This window comes from Anser cygnoides, chromosome 2, assembly GCF_040182565.1.
Source record: "Anser cygnoides isolate HZ-2024a breed goose chromosome 2, Taihu_goose_T2T_genome, whole genome shotgun sequence".
NCBI lineage: Eukaryota > Metazoa > Chordata > Aves > Anseriformes > Anatidae > Anser > Anser cygnoides.
Genome location: NC_089874.1, coordinates 332183 through 356629, shown reverse-complemented (window position 1 = coordinate 356629; position 24447 = coordinate 332183). Strand labels below are relative to the sequence as shown.

The 24447-nt window shown below is 60.6% G+C and overlaps 1 protein-coding gene across 2 annotated transcripts in view; it reads left to right on the top strand.

Annotated features, from left to right (window-relative positions):
• AGAP3 (ArfGAP with GTPase domain, ankyrin repeat and PH domain 3) overlaps positions 1–18812 on the top strand; it is a 141078-nt gene extending 122266 nt beyond the window's left edge. For both annotated transcript variants that reach the window (XM_066991318.1, XM_048053331.2), the window contains exons 13-18: positions 3106–3267; positions 14286–14440; positions 14943–15033; positions 15683–15905; positions 16970–17225; positions 17503–18812. In XM_066991318.1, the coding sequence (XP_066847419.1) occupies positions 3106–3267; positions 14286–14440; positions 14943–15033; positions 15683–15905; positions 16970–17225; positions 17503–17730 (1115 nt within the window). In that variant the 3' untranslated portion in view covers positions 17731–18812. The remainder of the gene's footprint in view (positions 1–3105; positions 3268–14285; positions 14441–14942; positions 15034–15682; positions 15906–16969; positions 17226–17502) is intronic.
• The last annotated feature ends 5635 nt before the right edge of the window (positions 18813–24447 follow it).

The following is a 24447-nucleotide window of genomic DNA, read 5'->3' as shown; positions in this document are numbered from 1 at the left end:
CACGGCCCTCCCGGACAGCCAGGCCTCCGCCCGGATGGCCCCGGGCCAGGGCCGCAGGGCTGCTCCTCCTGGCAGCCCTTGTGCCCCCCCGCAGCCCCGCGGCAGGGCCCCGGCAGGGCTGCGCTCTGCGTTCTGCTCGCCCTGGCTCTCTCTGGGCTGTCAGGGAACAGCGAGCCAGCCTCTGCTCCCCGTCCCCAGAGCAAGCTGCCTATTTCACGCAAAGCAGCCACTGACGGGCACGCACGGAGCTGAGGTGCTGCCACCTCTTCCCGTGATGCAGAGGGGTGAAATGTCAACCCGTGCTAATTGTGTCTTGAGCTCTGGTGGCCGCTTGACCGCTCTGCATGGGTCCCGCTGCGCCCCAGAGCCAGTCTCGCCCTGCTCTGTGTTAGCCGTGCGGGGATGTCACTGGGTGAGCTGTGCTGAAGGGGCCACAGGTACGAGGAGCGACGTGCCCAGCTGTCCTGGGAACCTCCTGGGGCGGCGTCGGCATCTGCTCACAGCTCCTGACTCTGTCTCTGGCACACCGGCAGGGAAAGCCTCCATCTCAGCGCCAGCCTCCTGTCTGCAGAACTCGGGGGGGGTCAAGGAGGGGCTGGGGCCCGGCAGAGCCCCGCAGCGAGCCCCAACCCCAGGGCACGGTGAGCAGTGAGCGGGCCCTGGGCTCTTGCCCTGCCCTGGGCTGCGCGCCCAGCAGGCTGCTGGCTCTGCCGGCTGTGAGGGATGGAGCATTTGGGGGGCAGGTGGTGCGTCCTGTGTGCGGCGTTGGGCCGAGCTGAGCCACCTCGTGCCCCTTGCACCCATGTGCCGCAGGGTCTGCACAGCCCAAGCCCAACCTCCCCACTGGGTTTCCAGCTCCCGGCAGCAGGGCAGGCTGTGGAACGCTTTTCTGCTCAGAGTCAAAGAGGTTTCTGAGAGCCTTGGGTGCATGCAGAGGGTGTGGGCTGCCTGCTCCTAGAGGTGTGCTGCCTCCTCCTCTCGCAGCTTGGCAAGCCGATGGAAGATGGCTGTGCAGGTCAGCGCAGACGTGCCCTGGCGCAGTCCTTGTTTGTCCTTTATCGGGCAGCCTCTGCAGCCCACCTGGGGGGACCCAGGGCTGCCCATGAGGCCAGCTGGTTCGGAGAGAGGGACCAGAAGGGTGCCGCCTGTGCACACAGAGGGGTTCCCGTGGTGAGATGGGTGCCTGGAAACCCTTGGGTGGGTTGGCAGAGCTCGCTGCTGTCCTGCTGGGGAGAGATCCATTTCTGATCTGGGGGGTGCATGTTTCACCTTCTGCCCCTTCCCCTGCGGCGGGCCCCAGAAGCCCCCAGCCCCCAGCGTTCTGGCTTCAGCTGCTGGGCTGTAAGAAGAGCAGGGACGTGGGAGGTGTCAGGCTCGTTGCAGCCTGCGGGCGCGTTAGTGGAAGCTGCAGAAGGACCTTCATGTGAAGCCCGGAGGGGGGGCAGGGTGCCAGTGGTGTACAATTTGGCCCAGGGGTGTCACAAGCAGGTGGGCAGCAGAGTCAGGCTGGATGCACCACGGGTAGCCTCAGACAAGAAAGTTCAGGTCCCCTTTGACATCCAGGCTGGGAGATGAAGGTGCCTCACACCTGCTCTACACATAGTCCTGCTGAACAGCATCAGTAATACATATTTATAAAATGAAGTCTGATTTTATTAGATTTCTCTCTCTTAATTGTCAAGGGTGAGCTCTTTCCCTGTGGATAAATAACAGAAACACCCTGATAGCGTGTGTCAAATCCAGTAGAAACCAGAGATGGAGAAGCTCTGATACCACATCCTCTCCCAGCCGTGTGAGGGGGGCAGCGGCTGCACACCAGACCTCGGCATGGGGCAGCTCCTGGCTGCTGTCTGTAGCCCTCTCTGCCCCGCTGCTGGGCTTTCATCTCACTGTAGCGAGATGAACCAAGTCCCTGGGAGCCAGCCTGGCTGAACTGGGCTCAAAACAGAGCGGAGGCAAGGCTGGAGTGGCAAAAGGGCTTGCCAAGTCACAGGCAGTCCCTGCTGCTGGAGGGTGCTGCCCTTGTTAGCCGCCGTGATTGCTTTCTTCCTTTCAGGTGCCGTCAAAAGTGGAGATGGGAGGTTGGGACTTGATGGGAGATGCCGGGTTATCGTAGAGAGCTGCCCAGGACAGAGGCGGGATGGGAGCAGGGTGTCCAGACATGCCCTGGGGGTAGGTGGATGCTGGAGAGACAGGAGTGTATTTCGGAGAGGGTTAACAGTGCAGCAAGGGCTCCTGCGCCTCGTTGCCTTCCCCGGAGTCTGCATTTTTATGCTGATTGGAAGCCTGCGCTGTGTGTGCTGCTGAAATTGAATGTCAGGCTTTTGATTTTGTTGCTGGTCTCTAATGAAATTTGACATTTAATGGTGAGTGCAGCGGCAGCGTGTGTGTGTGTGATCGGAGCTTGATTAGCGCGCTCTAATTGACAGTAATTAGGCAGCTCCCTGATTGTTTCTAATTCTGCTATTAATTGTAAGGAACAGTATGATTGAGGATAAATTTGGTGCGTTGCTGCTGGGGATGCAGCTTCTTCAGCTCCGTATCGGAAGCCTATTGAGACCATCATGCTTAGGTTCCTGAGCGTGGCAACCCCAGTCACCCCGTCTGGCGGAGCGGTGCTGGGGGGACCGGTGCTCCCACAGCAGTGGCGTGAGTCCCGGGACTGCGGTCTGCACCTGGGGGGCCGAGAGCACCTCCCGGGCTGTCCCTCCCCAGAACGCAGGCATCGCCCAGCGAGGATGCTGCCGCTGCGCCCTGTGCGCAGGGGGATGCGCTGGCTGGCGTGCCCTGCCAGGCTGCCCCTGTGGGGCCTGCCCCGGCCACATAGGTGCCAGCGCGGTCCCCGTCTTGACCATCCCGGATGAGTCCCTGTGCAGAGCGTCTCCGGGCCGACCCTGCACAGGGACCCTGCTGGCCCCGAGCTGGGCCGGCCGCTGGAGCCGCTGCCGCAGTAGGGCTGTGTGTGGCTCCTGCCCTGCCTCGTGGGGCTGTGTGGTTTTGAGCCCGGCAGAGCACTGGCGCTGTCTCCGGGACACTTGATTGCCTCTGGAAGGAGCGGGCCGCCCCTGTCTTGCTGTACATGACTTTCTTTGTCTTTGTCCCCAGCTAACGGCACCGCCGATTCTCTCAGCTCCAGCCCGAACATTTCCAACGCTGCCAGCCCGAAGCTGGAGCCGCCTCCATCACCGCATGCGAACAGGAAGAAGCATCGCAGGAAAAAGAGCACAGGGACGACTCGGCCCGATGGCCCCAGCACAGCAGCAGAAGGTAGGCGGTCTCTGCTCCCCACGGGCAGCTCTGCGGCTCAGTGCGCTGGGCACCGAGACCACCGAGACCTCCTGCCGGGCGTGGGGCTCGGGGCACTCCGAGTCCGAGCTGCTCGTGCTTTGGCAGGAAGAAGCAAGCAGCCCTGCTTGATCTGCCTATGGCTGCTCACCTGCAGTGCCTGCAGGACTGCCATCGTGCCTGTGACTGCACAGACTATTAGTGGTAGCAGTAATTACTAACTGTATTAGGAGAGCTGGGAGCACACCACATAGTTCAAGTGTGCTTAACTATGCTGAAGGTGTACAGACAGTTTCTGCCATAAAAGCCTGTTACTGTTTGCCTGTAAATTTGCCACACTTGCATCATTTAAAAGGCCTATGCTGCCCACCTGCCTCGAGCTGAGGGTTTTTTGGAAAAGTTCATCTGCTTCAGGAAACCAGCTGAAGAAGTCTATGTTGCTTTGCCTATGCTAGAATTACCGATGCTTTTTTTTGGTGAGAAATGTTGGTATCTCTATGGTTTCTGAAGAGGGACTTGAAGCTTGGCAGGGAGCTTTGTGAAAGTCATCCGTATTTGTCCAGGTAGAGAAGAACTTGGCAACCACGTTCTCCAAAGCCTACATCTATGGTTAGCCTCTGTGGAAAATGCAGTCCTCAGGCTTTAAGATTTGATTTTACCCTCAGTCACTGTGTCCCACAGCAGTCAATACGATTTTGTAGTAAACCAAAATAAGGATTTAATTGGGATGGCTAAAGACGGGGAGAGGGATTAAGTACAAGCTTCTGAAACAAATGGCCACTGTAAAACAAAACAGAAAGCAGAGCCTAGCCTATATCTAACAAAGCATGCTGCAGCTGTCCTGGCATCTTGCTCCAAATCACAGGTCAGCCTGTAAACAGTGGCCCAGGTTTCCTGTGCTAGAACAACTCTTCATCAGTTCTCCCTCCTAGAAATATCGTGGTGCTGATCTGCAGGGGAGTTCAGCAGTTCTGTTGTTCAGTATTTTCTGTTGTAGTTGAGCTTCACCTGAAAACCGCTGATTTTAGAAAAGACTTTCCCTTCGTGGTGGTTGATTCAGACATCTTGAGCATCTCATGGAGAGCAAGAAGTAGGATTTGTACTTACATGTTGTTAAACTGATACTTTTTTAAGTGTGAATAGATGTTGACTCTTGAAATGTTTCACTGCCCTTCCCCAAGTCTGTCCTCAGTTAGCAGTTCTCAGTCCAGTACTTTGACCAAAAGAGAGACGTGTATTCTTCATATATCTGAAAAGTGGGATATCAGAGTGTGCAATGATTTTACACCTGCACATGAGACTAAGAAAGTGTGCCAAAGTGCTGTGATTCACCCTGTAATTTGTACCACAAGAGAGCTTGGAAATACTGGAAAGAGTTGTAAAGAAGGTCCCAAGATGGAGTTGGGGGTGATTGATGTGTTTATGATACGGACATTAAAGTGTTCAGCTCACTGGGAAGAAGATTGAGAAGTGAAGGACTGGTGTTACCAGAGAGAAGTCTGGTACTGAGGGTCCATTCGGCGCAGCTGATGGTGGCATAAGAAGGCGCAGAGACTGAGATCTGAAGTTACACAAAATTAAATACGGTTTCTTAGTGGAGAAAGTAATTACAAACGGGTACACTTTTACAAGGCGGTGATGCAGACCCTGTAATCAGGACAGCTGATTGTTGCCCTCTGCCTTGGCTGCCCAGTCCAGCCTTCCCCATTTTTCTGTCATTCCACAGGAAGTTTTATTTCAGACACATGCTCACTTGTGCTTTCCTTCCCTGTTTGGCAGTATCCTTGGGTCGTGGAGTGACTGAGACTGCACGTAGTGACGATGCCATGCCACATCATGTGTCTGAGGGCATCGGAATATCTTCTGTTACTCCCTGTCCCGGTCCTTGACCACGGTGCTGTGCTGGGCAGTGATATCCAGGCCCTGTCTTGGGTTGATAATTTAGAACCCTGCCATGTGTTGGAGTAACGTATTTTTTTCCTACAATGTGCACTACTTCACATTTATCAACACGGAACGTCATTTGCCAGTGACGTGTCAGCTACCTAGCTGCGTTTGTCACTGCGCAGGCCTTGCACACAACCACTGCTCCTGCCAGAAGCCTCTGGCACCAGAACGGGGAGCAGGAAGGAGACCTGCCCAGCGACCTGCAGCGCCTCCGAGCTGGGACACGGGGCAGGGGCTGCTGAGCCTGCCCCAGCACGGCGATGGGAAGGCAGCGGTGAGGACGTGGCTGTGAGGGATCACCAGGCACGGCAGAGGCGTGCCCACATCACGGGCATGACCGATGACTTACGTCATGGGCTGGTGTCCATAAGTACGTCAGATTCTCCACTGAATCTTTTTTAGCTGCTTTTGAACATTTACCAGCAGTTTTTTCACAGCAGGGTCATCTGAGCTTTTTGCTTTCACATTGTCAACATGGTGAAGGTGTAAGAAGTGCTGTGCAAAGAGCAGGGCTGCCGTGCTCTCTGGTCAGGCTGGCACAAGCGGGCGTCCCTGCGGTGCTCATGCGCTGTGGCAGGGACGGTGCTGGTAGGCACGCCGCCCTGGGAGGGACACGGGGAACAGCCCGGGGGACGGCTGCACTCCCCAGGAGCCTGCCCCAGCACCGTGCCCGTGCAGGGATCACTGCCTCCAGGAGCTGGCCAAAACTCCTGCCAGGAGACCTCGCGGCCACGCAGGTGCCGGGCTCAGCTCGCCGTCGCAGCCTGGTTGGCGGTGCTGTACCGGGCACAGGAGCCGAGGAGCAGGCGGCTCGGGCTGCAGCCAGGCTGCCTTCAGGTGGGCCCAGCCCAAACCTGCGTGTGCAGGGCACGAGCAACTCAGGTTAGCATCCTGGGAAACTTGGTGAGGTCTGGGGATAAATTGCCATCAGTTTATCTCATTTAGGAGGTAATCAGAGCCAGGGACGTGCGGAGCAATTGAATCTTAGTTGTTCTGAAGTATCATAAATCAAACGAGCTGTTGCTTTTTTACATGGTCGCATGTTAAAGAGAGCGCAGTGTCAGGTTGCTAGGGAGCATCAGCAAACTATGGCAAGCGTGGTATTGGGCTGCCGGGGATGTCACCAAACCCGAGTGCGGCTCAGGCTGTCAGGAAGCACCCACAGGCTGGCAAATGTGGTGTCAGGCTGTCAGGAACGCTGCAGCCCCAGGGAAGAGCTCGTCACCGTCACCGGCGGTGGGGCTGCAGCGTCGGGCTGCAGGGACCATTGGGAAGGTCCGCTCGCAGTCACAGCCCAGCCCAGCGCTGCCCCGGCGGAGCCCCATCCCGGCTCAGCCAAGCCCAGGGTCCCTGCTGCAGCCGTGCCCCCTCTGCGCCCCGCACCTTGGGCCCCTTTTTGTGGGCGGGGGGCCCAGGAGCCACCAAGCATGTCTGACGGCAGGAGCACCTTCGCGACGCTCCCTACGCCAGCATCCCCATGGCTGCCAGAGCTCCGGGGATAATGAACTTCTCATGTGCTTAAAGAGTGATGCAGGGTGCATGGCGAGAAGCTGACAGCCCCTTAATGTGCTTCTCAGTGGCGGCCAAACGACGCGGTTTTGTCTTTGTTTTTTAGTTTTAAAACCCACGGGAAATTGATGGCCAGTAAAGAGTTGTGTTGGGGCGATGTGCGTGATTAATACCAACTGTCAGGGGCTGTCGGCGGCCGATCTCGGCGAGCTGGGAGTGCGGGGCTGAGCTGCGCTTAGCAGATTGCTGGGGATTCCAGCTGCTATTGCTCAGCTCCCGCCTGCCCCACACAGCTTGTGTCACCCGCGCGCTCCCTTCCGCCAAGCCTCTTAATTCAGTGCTAACAAGTCGCTCCTGCTCGTTACAGCCCCTGCTCCATCCCGGCGGGAGGAAGACAGCCTGTGCCTGGGCACCGCCAGGCCATGGCCGATCCCCTGCCTCCATTGCCCCTCTCCTTCTGGGCACCCTGGGGCCCTGTACGGCTCCGTGTTGCCCCCCAGGAGACCCTTGTACGCACACCCGTAACGCACTGGTGTCTGTTGCTGTAAGCCTCCGCACGCGCCATGCAGCCGTGCCGCCAGTGCCCTCCCTCCTGGCGTCCCCAGCGCGCACGCATGCTGCGTCGCCCTGCTGGTGCCTCAGCCCCACGGTGCTGCCTGCACACCCTGCAGCATGTACCCAGAAATGACACTGCTGGTCCCTGGGGTGACCCCTCAATGTACCCTGCGTCCCTCAGGAGCATCGTCCCTTCCTGGCTACGTTGGCTTGACTGCCTTCGCTGTCCTTCCCCGCTGTGCACACATGCACGCATACGTCTGGTGCCCCAGAAGGCGTTCTGTGTCGCCCGTCTGAATCGCTGCGTCTGCGCGGGTGTCACTGCACAGAGCCCTCCCAGCCCCGCTGCCCCCAGCGCGCTGAGCCCCGTGGGCAGGGCAGGCAGCCCGGGGGCGGTGGGAGGGCGCCAGCTCAGCTCGGGGCACTGCGGGGGTCTCGGGGCACTGGGACAGCAGCGCTGTGGGGTCTCCATAGCAATGTTCTTGCTGCGGCTCTCCTGGCGGCTTGTCGCTGTGGAGGGGGCCTGTCCCCGTTGCACTAATACAGGTTAGGAATATTGGGTTTAATGATCTGCAAAATGAGGAGGCAGCGAGCTGACATTTACGAATGGTGCTGCATCCTTCTCTTCCCAGACGCCTGCTAATTTGTTGATATCCCAAACACCTCATAATGATGTGGTACAGTGGCAGCTTGCAAACAAGCATCCCGAGGCTGGGGGGCCTCCTGGACACCTCACGGACTTAGCAGCAAGAGAGCAAAGCCGGGCCACTGACGGCAGGAGCAGCCCTTGGTTCCTTGCCACTTGCCCCACGCTCTGAAAGTGTCCCCTGCCTCCTCCCTGGGTGACCACCCTGCTCCCCAGGGCATCTGGAGGCGCCTCTGCTGCACCAAAGGGAGAATGGATGGGGTGAGGAGAGGGTGGCGTGGAGGAGAGACTGCAAGTGGCCGGGACAGGGGGAGAGCGGAGGAGGAGGAGATTGCTGCCCTGGGAGCAGGGCATGGCTCAGTACGGCCGTGCCTTGTTTCGCTGATGGTGAGGGGGATCCTCCACCTCCTTGCTGGACCTGCTCTGGCTGGGGTGCACGGGGAGGTGTCCTGTGCCGTCTCGCCCTGTCCCGCACCATCCCGCACCATCTGACATGGACAGGGCTGCGTCTCCTCTGAGGGGGGCAGGAACCAGCAGGGGAGCTGGCTGCCAGGGCAGGCTGTCCGTGCCTGGAGTGGGGGCTGGCAAGAGCTCCCTGCTGCCAGCCTGCTGGCGTGGGAAGTGCTGCCCGATGTCGTGTGGGCTGGGGGGGAAGCCCTGACCGGGGCCTTGTGTGGGGAGCGCAGTGCAGCCCCGTGTCTGGAGTGCCTGGGGAAGCACGGTCCTGCTGCGCGGTGTGGGGTACGTCACTGCATCTCCCACAGCGACTGGAGCAACATCGCTCCATCTCCTCTGTCCTCCCCAGGCAGCTGCTTTGTGTCCTGCTGCTGAGGGAGAGGAAGCAGCATGCTCCAGATTGTTGCTTCTGCGCTGAGGGTGCTGCCCCAGCCCTGGGTGCAGAGCTGGGGACCTTGGGTACCTGTAAGGGATGTGGCCAGACGGTCCCGGTGCGGTGGCCGGGGAGGCACACTGGCCTGAGGTGCCATCCAGCACCCCAGGAGAAGCAGCGTGTCCGTGGGGAAGGAGGTGGGAAGCGCTCGACACCATGCCGAGGTCCCTGCAGGGGGATGGCCGGGCTGGGCTGTTCCACATCCCCACGGCGTGCGGTGCAAGTCCTTCGCAGAGCAGGACAGATCCCTGCACTCAGCTGAGTACCAAAGCTAGAGTGTTTTCAGCCACCCTGAAGTGCCATTTCTGCTCAAAGCTGTGCTTCCTCCCACTGAGCGTAGAGCAAGGGATCTTGGCACGAGCTGTAAGCACAACGCTCCTGGATGCCACTGCGGCTCCTTCTCCCCATGCTGCTTCCACTCTCCAGCATCCCCTGCTGCTTCGGCAGATGGCGGTGAGAGGTCCACCAGTCTGCTGGTCAGCTCAGCTCTAAGGCACCTTCGGCAGCTGAGCTCTGTCCTGACCTGGCTCCTCGGCGGGGCTTTTCCCTTACCCTCTTCCTTTCACCTTGTGCTGGTGCCTGGCGGTGTGTGCAGGATGTCTCGGTTCTCCTGTTCCTTCCCCAGCCCCACGGTGCTCTTCTGCTGGCCGGGAGGGGATGCTTCCTCCCAAGGCTGGCTTAGTGGCGGTGGGGGCTGCTGGCTTCCCTGCTCTGCCACAGCAGTCCTCAAGGTTGCTGCAGAAGTCCTCCAGCCCTCTCAGCTTGGTGACTCGGTTACTGGTTGTGTCTGGATGCTGCTTGGCCCTGGCCCGTCCCGGCTGCTGTGAAGTGCCCTCGTTAATTTTGCTCTCATTTGGAGCACTCATTGCTGGGCAGCGTTGGAGCTGGGTCAGGGGGTTAACACCCATTAGCAGAGCCGGCTCGCACCATACTCTGCTCAGCAACTCTTCACGGAGCTCAGTCTTTAAAACATCATCAAAAAATCATCAAGAGGGAGAGAGACAAGCTCGTTCATTTCCACTGCCCACTAATTCTAATGGAGCTGGCATAATGGACTCCCACCAGCACGCCTGCAGGCAGCCTCCGGCCAGGGAGAGGGGCTCTGCCTTCGGCCCAGGGCCAGCCCTGCCCCTGCCCCGAGGCAGCGGGGAAGGGCTCCCCGAGCCAGCAGGACTGGCCGCCCCGGGACCTTACCCTGCTGCTGGCGCCGGCAAGTGCTGCGGCGCTGCTGTCCGCCCTGTGCCCTGCACGTGGCGCAGGGCTCGCTGCCAGATCTGTACCAACAGGGGTAGCGCAACTCCTCCTGTCTGCCTCATCTGCTTTGTGCTACCCTTTCACCTGGCCAAAAACGCCCCTGCCGCATCAGAGGTCTGTGCCGCTCCCCAGAAGAACCTGAAGAAGCCCCTTGCTTTCCCAAAAGCTGGTGTCTCACCTGATCCAACTTGCGCAGCCCCTCCAGGTTGCTCGGGAGCCTGTCCCAGACCACCTGGGTCTGCACACCACTGGAGCCGCTGAGTCCTCAGTTCACTTTCCAGCCGTGCCGGGCCCTGTCTGTGGCTCTGCCACTGTCATCCCGCAGCTCCCTGCTCTCCTCCTGGAGCCGAGCCGCTCCCAAGCCTCCAGAGAGCTCCGGTCCCGCAGTGCTGTCCTGACTTGCTGCAAGGAAAGAAAAGGAATGTTTTCTCTTGCGAAAAGGACCCTTGGTATGGAAGAAAAGCTGTTGTCCTTTGTTGGTTCTTCCAGGGCTCTGCTGAGAGCAACAGGCCCTTTGTTCAGAGTAAAGCTGGAATCCACGAGGCACAAAGGAGGAGGGCGAACAGAGGTCTTGCAGTTTGTGATGCCAGCACTGGGGCTTTGGGCTTGGACCACTGCCAGGGGCTAGGACCAGGGAGCTCCAGGGCTTCGGGATGCCCCCAGCTGCAGCGGTGGGAATGTCTTTCCAAGTGGGGCCAAAGCCCCCAAAATGTCACTGTTATCCCACTGTCAGGCGCGGGCAGCCCAGCAGGAGGGCAGCGCCTGCCCCACCTCGTGAACCTCCCAGGCGTAGGACCACGAGACACGCGGTGCCCCAGCCCGGTGCAGCGTCCCAGCGGAGCGGCCTCTGCCTGGGCAGGCGGGCGCTGCAGAGCGGGCATTCATTTGCCTCAGCTCTGGCAGGGAGCGTGCTGGTGCAGGAAGGCTTGGGCTGAGGTTTGTGCTCAGTGGAGAGGTACTGAGCAAGCGAGAGAGAGGAACAAGGCTGATGGGGTCGCACGAGCCCATGGCAGGAACCATGAGCATGTCCTGGAGCTGCCAGCCTGCTTGCTGCCATCCCGTTGGCGGCAGAAGCAGCCCAGCAGCACCTGAAGAGCGTCAGACAGCACCTCCTGGGTCCGGGTCCCTGCTGGCCTGGGCTCTGCAACACACTGGCACCGGCCACAGATAGCTCAGACGGTAATGGGAGAGGTGTAATGAGAATAGGGCCCGATAAATCCGGGTGCCCTGCTAGCGGCTTTGCTGATCACTGCTCCATCAGGGTGGCCCAGTCCAAGATTTTGGAACTGCAAATGCTCTCTTAGGCACCTGGGCAACCGCTGCCCCCCAGGGAGAGGTGCCACCCTTTCCTCCTTGGCTATTCATGCGTAGCCCCAGGCAGCAGGTGATTGCAGCAATTGATCCTGCAGCTTTCGGGCCGGGATCTGTGCTCTTGTAGCCGCCCAGGTGGGCACAGGGGCAGAGGGCACTGCCTCTAAGGGAGCTGGAGCGCTCGCGCCCCTGGTCTGCAGGTCCTGGTGACAGGCTGTGACCGTGCAAGAGGTGGGTGCAGCCGCTGGCTTGTGAGTGGGCTGGAGCCAAGCAGGGGCCCGGAGACCGAGCTGAGGGCAGCGGCGGCAGGGTCCTGAGTCGCCGGCCTGCCGCTGCCGTCAGCGGTCGGGCGCTCCCGGCCCTCGCCCGGGCTGTGGCAGTGCTCACAGACAGGACAGCGCCGTCTGGCCAAGGAGGCAGGGGCAGTGACTTGGCTGTCACCGCTTGTTTCTTCTCCCTCTGGTTAGAAGTTACTGGATGTATATTTTCCTAGAATCTTGTTTTTGAGCTGGCATTTGCTGTCCTGGGAGCCTGCACAGCAAACATCCTTAGGGTAGGAGGCGCGTTGCCCGCAGGGAGCTCCCCAGAGCAGTGATTTTGTGGTGTCTGTTCGGTGGTGGGAGCTGGAGGGAGGGGCAGAGTGCTGGGCAAGCTTCGTTTCCCAGTTAGGCGACTGCATCGCAGAGGGGGAACAAGTCCGGCCGTGTGACCGCCAGCACCCTCCTGTCTTATCCCCTCCTGCTGACCCAGATCTCTCCCAGCAGGAGAAAGGCAATTGTAGCCACGTTTCCCCAGAAGTCCCAAGCTGAGTCCAGGATGAAGTGCATGAAACAGCTTCCCCTTCCTGCCTGGTAAAGGCAGGCCGGTTGGCACTTCACCTGGAGTCATTTGGTCCTCCTGAGGGCTTGGGGACCAGGCCTTGCATTCCTGCACCAGTCGATTCCATCAGCACTGACGGTCTCCAAGCCCCCACAGGTGCTGCTGGGCTCCGTGCAGGACACAGCGCGGAGTGCTCTCAGCAGTGGCGTGGGGCAGGCATCTTCCCAGCACGGTTTCGCTCAAGTTTTAAACCCCCAAGAAATGCAAGACCCTGCGCCTGCTGTGAGGAGCGTGGCACTCTCCACCACGGCACAGCAGCAGGAGCAGCGTCCTACCTTCAGGTTGTTCTGGAGCGAGCAGCTATACATGGGTGGGAAGAGAAAGAGAGGTGGGTGCTGTGCCTGCTACTTGCTAATGCCGGTGGTGGTGCCTCCAAAGGAAGCAAGAGCCTAGCGAGGGAGGAAGGGCCGTGCCCTCCTCCCACCCCTGCCAAAGCTGGTCTTCCTCAAGGAGCCTTTCTGGGGCTGCATGCATTTTCCGAGGGGGTGTTTGTGGACACAGCCTGGTGCAGCCCCTGCCAGGCTGCCCAGCAGCGGCTGAGGCGTGCCATGCCCGTGGCGGGGCAGACGGGACCCGGCTGGCAGCCGCCTCCTGCCCGGGCGCTGCAGGTTCCTCCTCGCTGCCCTCTTGCTGCTCCCCCTCGCAGCTGGAGCCCCTCCTGGCCACAGGGGGCCGGGGGAGGCCCCTCCGCGCCCCCCAGGTCTGCCCCGCGGGACCCGCACCGCCCTGCCTTGCCGCGGACCGGGCTGTGCCCCTCGGCCTCTGCGCTGCCTCTGGAGCCGTGCAGTTGACTCCCTGCTTTTAATAGAGAGCTGGGAAGGCACATTATGGAGATGAGGGTGTTATTTGCATAACGCTAATTAGGTAATTACAAATCATTTTGCTATGAGCTGAAGCGTGTGCTGTGACATAACGTTTATTAGTCATTCCATTCAGGCCCCGCTTAGTTAAGTCATTTACTGCACTAACTACTGAAGTTGGCAATAAAAGGTAAATGCTGGTGCCCGGGTGTAAGGAGGAGGCAGCGCGCCCCGAGTACGGCGTCGTTACCTGCTCCGCACCGCCTGGGGGGGGGGATGGCCAGGGCTGAGCCCAGCTCTGGCAGCCCAGGCTGGGAAGTAGTTACAGCAGTCACAGCAGTAGCCAGAGAAGACCATATTTTAAGCCTGGCGTTTCATCCTTCTTGGTTGTTTTGGGGCTATTTCCTTAGCTCCAGGGGGCCTAAGGTACTTAACCAGGAACTCACTGTCCGCTGCCCGTGCTGCCAGCTCTGCCACCCGGTGCCTGCGCTCTGACCCCACCCTGAGCACCCACCAGGCAGCCTGCATCTATAGGGGTGCTCATACCTGACCTCGGAGTGCCTGGCAGTCCAAGCAACCCGCGGGGCTCAGCAATAATGTTCTCCCCGAAGATGAGAAGTCAGAAGTTTGGTTCCACGTGTTTCACAGCTAGGGAAGGTCTTCGGTAACGAGGCTGCATCTTCTGGGACTGCATCTTCTGGGGCTGCTGGTGGGGCACAGAGCCGGGTGCTGTGCAGAGCAGTGGCTGAGGAGTCACCAGAGCAGGTTGCCCTCGGAGCAACGGGGCTGTTGGGGGCAGCAACTCGGCAGAGGGCTGGTCCCTCTGCCCAGGAGGCCAGCCGCTTTCTGCGGAGGGTGGGACGCGCAGGGCATGGAGAGCAGGGCACAAGCAGCTCCCAGGAGTCCAGACCCACAGCGTTCCCGTGTTTCCCAGTCCAGGATGGTGGGGAATGGGGCCGCGGCTGCTCATGTGCAGAGGAGCGAGCCTGCACTGGCAGAGCTGTGCAAGCAGCAGCTGGGCTGGGCTGGGCAGAACCCTGGGTCCTCCGTGCAGGCTCTGCCTGTCCCACCCCTGGGGACACTGCTGGCCATGACCTGCCTGCCTGTGGTCACTGCTGTGCCCCCAGGGACTGCCCATGTGCTGGCACCCCACAAACGCTGCAGCCCCCTCCTTCCCTGACCTGTGCCACGGCACACCTTTCTCTTCCAGAACCAGATGAGCCATTTGAGTTCATTATCGTGTCCCTGACGGGCCAGACGTGGCTTTTTGAGGCCTCAACATCTGAGGAGCGAGAGCTTTGGGTCCAGGCCATTGAGAGCCAGATCCTGGCCAGCCTGCAGGGCTGCGAGAGCAGCAAAAACAAGGTAGGAGGCCTCGGCCAAGGTCTTCTTGGGTTCCACATCTCTGTCATCCACTTGCTGCATCCATGCCAGTTCCAGGCTTGCCTGTCCAAGCTGGATCCTGTCCCGATCCCTCTGCTCCCAGTCAGGGTTGGATCCCACCCCTGGGACTGTGCTGCTCCCTCTCTGGGTTTCTGTCACCTCTCCGAGTTCCCTGCCCCCTCCCCATCCTGGCTGCGGCCCCACGGAGCTCCTCGCGTCCTGCATTGCTCCCCCCTCGACAGCTCTGCTGCTCGCTCCCTGTCCTGGCCCGCCAGCCCTTGCCCCGCCGGCTCCCCCCAGCCGCACGTGGGGATCCCTCCGGGCTGTCCGTGAGCACCCGCCCCGGTGACCCCCCCGCAGCCGCGCTGCTGGGTGCCTGTCGGAGCGTGGCGCCGGTGCTTCCTGACGGCCTCCGGGGTGGCGATGGGAGCGCACAGGGCGGGGGCAGCCCGGCCTGAAGGGCTTCCTGCGGGTCTCCTTGCAGGCTCGGCTGGGCAGCCAGGGTGACGCACAGGCCATGCAGGCCGTCCGCACCGCGCGTGGGAACAGCTTCTGTGTGGACTGCGATGCACCCAGTAAGAGAGGCTGCAGGGGAGGTGGGCTGCTGGGGGGAAGGGAAGGGAAGGGAAGGGAAGGGAAGGGAAGGGAAGGGAAGGGAAGGGAAGGGAAGGGAAGGGAAGGGAAGGGAAGGGAAGGGAAGGGAAGGGAAGGGAAGGGAAGGGAAGGGAAGGGAAGGGAAGGGAAGGGAAGGGAAGGGAAGGGAAGGGAAGGGAAGGGAAGGGAAGGGAAGGGAAGGGAAGGGAAGGGAAGGGAAGGGAAGGGAAGGGAAGGGAAGGGAAGGGAAGGGAAGGGAAGGGAAGGGAAGGGAAGGGAAGGGAAGGGAAGGGAAGGGAAGGGAAGGGAAGGGAAGGGAAGGGAGAGTCAACTCCACCACCACCTCCCTTACCCCAGAGGGACCTGAGGGTCCCTTGCTCTGTGGAGCTGTTCTGTCCTCTCTTGCAAGGTCCCCTGTAGCGCTCATCCACCTGCCGTGCTGGTCTGTGGCTCCTTTCTGACCAGCCTGGGGGCCTTGCTCCGTGTGCTGCTGGGGGCACTGTGTCTGGAAGGGAGTCGGTGGGCAGGTCCCAGCACATAACGGGTCCCCAGGGTCATAGGAGGAGGCAGGCCAGTGAGTCCATGCTGACGCTAACTCTGCCCCACTGATCCCGATCTCGCCACCTGCAGATCCAGACTGGGCGAGTCTGAACCTGGGCTCCCTCATGTGCATCGAGTGCTCTGGGATCCATCGCAACCTGGGCACCCACCTGTCCCGTGTGCGCTCCTTGGACCTGGACGACTGGCCCAGCGAGCTTCTCATGGTCATGACAGCCATCGGCAATGCCCTGGCCAACGCTGTCTGGGAAGGAGCTGTGGAAGGCTACCCCAAACCCACCCCTGAGAGCAGCCGGTAAGGGAGATGGGGGACTGCAGAGATGCCTCTCAGACAACCACACCGGGAGGCTTGAGGGCACCCAGGAGGTTGGGAGCAGCCAGCCAGCCCAGCAGAGGTGGGCAGGAACCCACAAGGTGCTCCAGTGACTAGGGTCCTGCCTGCTCTCGCGACACCAGAAGCCCTCTCCTGCTTCCCCGGTGGGCCAGCAGGGCTCCACGGCCAGCCATTGCCACGCGATGGCTGCTGGAGCCACGGCTGGCTGCAAAGCAGAAGGGGTTAACAGAGACGGCTTGGCAGTGTTGTGTGGGTCTCAAGGGTGCGTCCCTTTCAGGCCCTTGTCTGTCCCTATCGGAGCGACTCTCCTGTCACTCATCCCAACAAGAGCCCATTCTGAGGCTTATCAACGGATAAGAGCGGGTCAGGGGGCGGCGGGAGTGAGCATGCTCCGCGCGGGGCATTGATGGCCGCCCGCCAGATGCAGATGGATAGAATGGCAGCAGATAGCGGCGGCACGGCACACATCGATCCGCCCGGCCCCGCAGCCCCAGGCGGGACGGACGCTGCTGCAGCCTTTGTTTGCACCAGGCGAGACGGCAGCAGCGATAACGCGCCTCCCGTGGCGCTGGGCTGCTGTGCGCGGCAGCTAACCTTTCCTTGCCGCTGGCCAGGGCCCGCACACAGGCACAGGACAGAGTCCCCGGGCTGGCACGTAACGGACAGGCAGGAAAGCGTGCGGGGCGCCAGCAGGGAGGTGCGGGTGTCCCTTTGCGGAATGACAGTGGTGGGGTTGGAGTGTGGGATGTGGCCGCTGTGTGTGCAGGGCCCTACGTGCACAAGGAGCCCTAAGAAGGTGCAGTGGGACCTGCGTGTGTCAGGCCTGTGCCTGGAGGAGCGTGACATGCACAGAGCCCCAGGGACAGACGTGGGTATGATGGGACACAGCAGGGACCGTGCAAGGATGCCTGCGTGTGACACATGCACGCTGCTAACGCACGGTGTGTTTGGGGTAGCGGTGCCGGTGCACGTTCCCCTGTGCACACAGCACCCAGTGGTGACAGTGACGGTGTCCCATCTGGCAGGGAGGAGAAGGAGCGCTGGATCCGGGCCAAGTATGAGCAGAAGCTCTTCCTGGCTCCACTGCCCCAGTCGGACATCCCGCTGGGGCAGCAGCTGCTGCGGGCAGTAGTGGAGGATGACCTGCGCCTCGTGGTGACGCTGCTGGCACATGGCACCAAGGAGGAGGTGAATGAGACCTACGGGGATGGAGATGGGCGCACAGCACTGCATCTCTCCTGCGCCATGGCCAACGTGGTCTTCACACAGCTGCTCATCTGGGTAAGGCAGGGCCCCGCAGCCTCCACCGCAACCCTTCTGGCCCTGCCCCGGTGCTTCCCTGCTGCAGCACCTCCCTGCCCCCAGGTCTTGGGGATACCCCTTGTCCCTCCTCTTCCTGTGTGTTCCTGCAGGGCGCTGCCCTGGCCACCCTTCATCTTTCCCTGTCTGCCCACCCTAGTGCCATGGAGCCCCTCTGCCGGTGCCAGTGCTCTTGCTGCACCAGCCCGTGCCCACGGGCCACGTGGTCCTGCTGACAGCTGCTTTCTCTCCTGCACAGTACGGGGTGGACGTGAAGAGCCGGGACGCTCGGGGCCTGACCCCGCTGGCCTATGCCCGGCGAGCCGGCAGCCAGGAGTGCATCGACATCCTGCTGCAGCACGGATGTCCCAGCGACAGCGCCGTCACCACGCTGACCCCCAGCCTGCCCCGCCGCAACACCAACGCCAACAACAACGCCTGCACCACGTTGCTGGCTGAGCTCGGCTCCAGCCCCAGCGCCGTCTAGCTCCCCACAGGCCCTCCACTCACCAGGCGGCTCCTTCCAGCCCTGCTGGCGTCCAAGGCCACCAGAGCACGTCTGGGGGGCCACTCACCGCACCCGCCGTGCTCATCCTACACCAGGCCCCCTGTTCTGGCTAGGGCAGCCAGCAGCACGCGACTCTTTGCCTGGGTCCTGTGTATTCTGCCTGTGCAGCTGGAAAGGGGGAGCTGTGCAGACCCAGAGCTGTATGCCTGCGGAGGCGCCCCCAGAGTCACCAGGATGGGGGTTTCAGTACACCCTGTTCTCATGACCGGTACAGGGGGAGGAGAGGCGGTTTCTGTGTGCCTCCCCACCACCACACTCGCTTGTAGATAGTGCAGGGGCTGCAGGCGGTTCAGGTATGTTGCCCTCTCCTGCACAGCCGGTACTGGGGGTGGCGATCGCTGCACCTGCTCTCCTGGGCAGTAGGGCAGCTCGGACGTGTCCCTCCTGTGTTGGCCTTGCTGTGCACCCCAGTGCAGTGGGGCAGGTGGGGGGCAGTGGTAGGTGCACGTTCTTCCACCACACCCATTTGTTCCTCTGTGCTTCTGGCCAGTAGAGGAGGGATCCCCTCGCTGGTACCGCTCCCCTCTGTGCAGATGTAAAGGGAGCGTCTCTCTCATGCAATCCCATGGACATAGACCTTTCCAGCCTCCCTGGTGACCCAGAAGGGCAAGAGGATTGTCACCCTGAGCCCCCCAGCTGTGTCTGTCTGTCTATGAGTCACTGTCCTTCCAGGTTCAAGCCCCAAAGCCATACACAGTGTCTCCAACAGCACATCCCCACTGGCTCCCGCTGCTGCCCAGGCGGGGCTGGACTCCGGCTGAGCAAGAGGAGAGAGGAGATGAGCATCTCCCTTGTTTTTGGGCCAAGCCTGCAGCTGAGCGCTGGAATTTCCGAGGCTTTGGACGCTGCTGTGGAACGTCTCCATCACTTGTGTATAAAATGTACATTGGAAATATTTATATGGACACTCTGTATATACTGTTTCTTTGCCATGAATTGCCCTGTGTGTGTTACCTGCAGCAAAGGAGATAAAGGCCAATAAAGCAACCCACCTCCTGCCAGCCTGCCTTTTCCGCGTGCTACTTTTTGGGCCTACAGTGCAGCCTCCAGCATGTTTCTTTCCTGCTTTGAGGAGGTCTGGTGTTTTTTCAGCCCAGACTGGCAAATGATCAGCCCTTCCTTCTCCAGCTCCAAAGCTGGTAACCACGCCGGGCTGAGCTGGGCCCCCCCGGTGGCCGTGTCACGGCATCCCCTGGTGCTGTGGGATACCACAGGGACGTGTTCCCAGAGGGATGTGCAGTGGGATTGGGGATGGGCACATCAGGGGCGTGCACTGGGCAGGGGACATTCCAGATCAAAAGCGCTGGGACCAGTTGGTCCCTCAACGCAGTACGGTGAGTTTAAACAGAGGTGGTTTGGGGCTCCACGGGGATCCATTGACTCCCCTTGCCATGCCTGCATCCAGGCTACGCGCTGCACCATGCTACGGGCTGTGGACTGGGCACTGGGCTAGGGCTGGTGGTGCTGGGAGGAAAGGATACATCAGGACACCCCCCCAGAACCCCCCTGCCACAAGTGCTCCACTGCAATCCCTTTCCAGCCCTGCTTCTCCTCCATGGCAGGGGCTGCCCCACTGGTACCTGCTGGTGATGGCCCTGGCCCTTCCACCGGGCCCGTAACTCACCTCCATGTGTGCCAGCGTCCTGGTGCCAGTCCCCATCCCAGTCCTGGCGCAGGTACCGACCTTTCTCAGCAGCGTGCAGAGCCGGGCCGGGTTGACCCCAAGCCCACGTCTGCCCCTCATCCCCGGCCCCCCGCTGCCCGGTGCACACCGGTGCCTCCACACAGGCGCACGCATGCCCTGGCCCCGGCCCCAGCCCGGTGCTGGGTTTGGTTAATTTCCTGGCGACTGCATTAGCGGGAATGGAAGCCGAGGGACGGCAGCTCCTCTGGGGCCCATTAATCATCCCCCTCAGACAAGCTGCCTTGATTACAAGTGGCAAGAAATTCATTAGGGCTGCGGCTCTGACAACTTTTATCTGCGCGGCTGGATCTGACTCATTAGGCAGCCAAATTAAAGCCATGATGGGCCCTGATGAAATTCACTGCTTGTTTATCTTGTGCGATCTGATACATCTGCCCATACATCATCTCCCGCGCGGGATCCCGCCCGGCCCAGCCCCGGCGCCTCCCTTCCCATCCCAGCCCTGCCCCAGCTGCCGGGGTGCCCCCGGCCCGGGCACGTCCTGCACCCAGCTTTGTCCCCGGGCTGAGGTCCTCAGCCCAGCCCCTCGCCTGTCCCCACACTTCGCCCTCAGGGTCCGCCCTGAGGTCAGTCCTGGGCGCTGAGGCTGTGCTGATGGGGGCCATGCAAAGACAATCCTGGGGCCACATGGACATGAGCAGCCCCCCGCCCCCCGGCCACACAGTTCCCGTGAAGGTGTGCAGCCACCCCCCAGGGGCCCCCGCAGCCCCGTTCAGGTTCTGCTGATGATGGCACCACCAACCCAGTGCCCTGGGGAACCAGGGGCTACCCCTCTGCTTGTGCCAGCAGCTCCCCCCCGCATGGCAGCGGCACTGGGCCCCAGCGCAGTATTATCCCACTGCGCGAGCGCATCTCAGCCCCAGTAGGGGTTCATGTGGTCCCGGGCTGGGCTGAGACAGGAGCAGCTCGGGGGGTGCCGGGCAGGGCACAGGCCACCCTCTGCTCTGCCTGGTACAGCCCTGCACGGCCGAGGGCGTTTCTTGCCTGCAGGGCCCACAGCAGCTCCTTGGCAGCCGCATACAGACACTGCCACAGCCGGCCTGCTCCGTGGAGCTGCAGCAGTGGCTGCGGAGGGGTGCAGGTGCTGCAGGGCAGGAGCAGGGGATGCAGTGCGTGCCATCGACATGTCCATGGCGTGCAGCCCCAGGCTGGAGTCCCGCCGTGCCTCTGCGATGGCGCAGCAGGCACTGCCAGGACCGTGGGGCACGGCTGCCCTGCAAAGCCCCACAGGCCCTGTCCCAGCCCCGGCTGAGCTGGGGCACTCCCTGGTGAAGATGGGCCAGGAGCAGCCGTGGCGTGGGGCAGCGCTGTTCAGCCGCAGGGCAGCTGCGGCCACGCACCACCACAGGACAAGGGGACGGCTGCTACTGAGCCTTGTCCAGGGCTGCCGATGCATCACCCTCTGTTCCATGAACAAAGGTGGGACCTCGTGTGCTTCTGCAGGGCAGAGCTGAAGAAGCTGCACCGTGAGAGGGTACAGGGTACTTTACTGTGACAGAGTGCTGGGACAGGTTGCCCAGTGAGGTTGTGCAGTCTCCTTCTCTGGAGATATTCAAAACCCGCCTGGATGCCATCCTGCACAAGCTGCTCTGGGTGATCCTGCTGGTGATCTTCACCTGACTGGGTGATCTTCAGAGGTCCCTTCCAACCTCGGCCGGTCTGTGATTCTGTGCAGCAGACACCGTTGGACTCAGACATCCACTGGGGCAGCAGTGGTTTGGTGCTGCATGGCACAGCCCCTCCAGGACGCAGCTGTCCCCCAGGCCATCTGCCTGATATCGCCCCGGTAGTGCTGTCCCCACCCTCACCGCGGTCCCTGCTGGGCTGTCCCTGTGCACCCAGCACCACAGAGCTCCCCAGCACCCTGTGTGCCCAGCTGCTCAGTATGGCTCCCTACAGCGCAGCAGCATTATCGAAGCTGCCTACGTGATACCTTGAGAAGTCACGGGGGTAAGGCTGTGCCAGCAGAGGCTCTGCTCCGTGGCTGCAGCAGGCACCCAGCAGGATACAGCCCAGCAGCTTGTGGGTATTTCAGGGTGCGTAGGGGCTGGAGATGGGAGCAGCACAGAGGCCAGGGCTGAAAGCATGGGAGAAACAGGACAGCAGGGGTGAGGGATCAACGACTGGGCCAGGTGCTTGTTAATTGCAATGGGAACTACAAACCAGGCTTTTTACCCCAGCCTTACGTCCCACGTATTAACACTGGATACCTACGGAGCACCTGCGCTGCACTGACTACCTAGAGGCGCATTTCCAGGCCCACCGCTGGGCATTTCCCAGCCTCCCCAGCATGGCCATGGCTAGCTATGGCAGCAGGGTGCTCCCCGCCAAGGCAGCTCTGCGGCCAGGCAGGCAGACATGGGCAGTCTGGGTTGCAGAGCGCCCCACTGGCCTGTCCTGTGCAAGGCGCAGGAACTGTGCAGAAGATGGACATTTGCAGTGCCAGGGCAAACCCATCCCAGCCCTTTTCCAGAAAGATGCTTGTCCCAAAGGGCTCTTCTGCAGAAGATGCTGGTGAGCTGCTTTGTGCAGGTGCAGACTGCAGGGACAGGCCCAGGGTGCAAGAGGTTTGGAAGGGCTGAGCAGCACTCAGCACAGCCCAGCGTGTACCGGTGCTTGCTCAGACGTGGGGCTTGGGGGCCTGAGCAGCTCCTTCAGGGCACTGCACCCTCCTTCTCTCAGCAGCACCTGAATGAACTGGGGAACAGAGGATGTGCAAGCTGGCAGAGGGAAGACAGAGTGGTTGAAGCAAAGTCAGACATCCCAGCATGTGTGAAAGCCCAGCTCAGCCGTGCAGCACAGGGTCTGCACAGAGAGCTGCAGGGGAGCAGCCGTGTGTTTGTGGGCGCAGAGGGACAGCGCTGGGAGCTGGCGGATGGGGGAGCTCTGGGCAGCACCCAGTAGGTGGGTGCGGGGACTGTGGGCAGCACTGGCTGTGCGCAGAGGTGATTTTACAACAGATGGCCAGAGCAGAGATCTTACTGCTGCTCTGCACTTCTGTGTTTCCAGTCAGCCCTGCCTCCGAGAGCTGAGGTATGACACAGTGTCCTAGCTCCCTTGGTCTGTGCTTACCAAGATCTGCCACCAATATGCCCCACTACCACACCTGCACCCCCTGCCATAACCCCCCCCCCCCCCCCCCACACACACACACACCCCCCTCAGGTGGATTTGGCAGTCCTGGCTGTGCAGAGAGCACTGGGCACTGCAATCGCGTGAAGTGCTTCATAACTCACCCAGCGCCTGAATGCGCCACAGCAAAGCAGTGTGGCTATAGTCCCTCTCACCTCCCAAGCCCCAGTTCCAGCATGCCCTTCACAACTTCTTGCAGGTCTTGGGTTATTTCCCTTCGGTGCTGAAGGCACACCCACCAGGAGTTTGCTACTGAATCCCCTCTGCAGCTGCACCCTGAGCTCTGCAGGTGCTGCAGGGCTGGCTGTAGAGGCATTGCAGACGGTCAGAGAGCTCCTGACCCTTCCCTGGTGCCAGGCCAGTGGGAAGGGAGGTTGCTCCTCTCCTGCCCATGTGCAGTCAGAGACAATTTCTCCCCGTGGGAGTATAGGTTCTCTGCGTTGCAGGAGTCTTGCAGTGATGACACCCGTATCGCATGGTGTAATTTGCCTCCAAGGGTGTGTCCCAAGCAGCTGGGTGCAACGACCCTCCCACCTCCCACAGGCTGTGCACCCTTGCTGCAGGGTGGGCACATGTGCAGCGCCAGCCGTTTCCCCAGACCTTGGCCAGGCGCTCCTGAGAGTCCAGGAGCATGGTGAGCAGCTCCCTAGGGGCACTCCCTACCATCCCCATGGCACAGACTCCCTTGCAGGGCAGCAGAAAAGAGCAGAGTGCAGCATTCCTCTGCCCTGCCCCTGTCTGCTTGTTCTGGGGTCACAGGGCCCACAACAGCCACCGCTGCACACCAGCTCTGAAAATAAAAGCATGGCATGACCTCCTGGGAAACCTCTCTGTGAGCCACCGGCAGCTCCACTACGCATCTGAGCAAGTCCTGGACAGGCACATTAACAAACAGCATCACCAGCACTGTGTTGTGGCCTGTCACATCTTCATACAGTCTCACTGTTAGAAAATGCTGTGAACCGTCTTTGTTGTATGGTGAACCTTGTCCTGAGAGGGAACCACCGAGTCGAGATATCTCATGGGACTCAATCGCTACGTCTTTCCTAGTTCTTTAAGAACCATTTTCTAAGCAGATGAGTGAGCAGGTCTGTGTCAAAATTGTTCTCTTGTAAAGGATGAAATTGTCCTCATGAGGGAAAAAAAAAAAAAAAGTCTTGTATGTATATGTATATATGTAGAAACATATGTAGGAATAAATGTATGTCCATATATATACAATCTCTATATAGTTACAGCTGTATCTTCCTTTTAATGTGTGTGCGTACTTACATCCACATTTGGGTACCACATAAGAGATTTTACTCCAGGACACACACCAGCGGACACAAGCTGATACGTGGGAAATTCCAACTAGGTACAAGGAAAAAAGTACCAGGAAGGTGGTCAGACACCGGAACAGGGGCCCTAAGACGTTGTGGGATTGCCATCCTTGAAGTCAGCTGGACAAGATCCTCAGCATACTTAGCCAAGCAGGCTAGCTTTGAGCAGGTGCTGGAACAGAGACCTCCACAGCTCCCTTCCTGTCTGCACGGCCCTGTCACTCAAGGGTCTGTCTTTACTGCCCAGGTTTTCTTTGTTGCTCTCCTCCAGCCCCCCCTCACCTCTCACCCCCACTTCCCCCTTGTCTAAATGGTGCAGCACCTGTAGCTCCAGCTTGGGGAACACCCTCTGCCCCAGCAGCTCTTCTGTTGGGGAGGTGCTGCAGCCACCTCATGCAGCACCATTCACTGGAGCGTTACAGTGCTGTGCTCTGGGCTGTGCAAGAGGCAGCAGGCTCACTGCAGTGCACAAGGTTC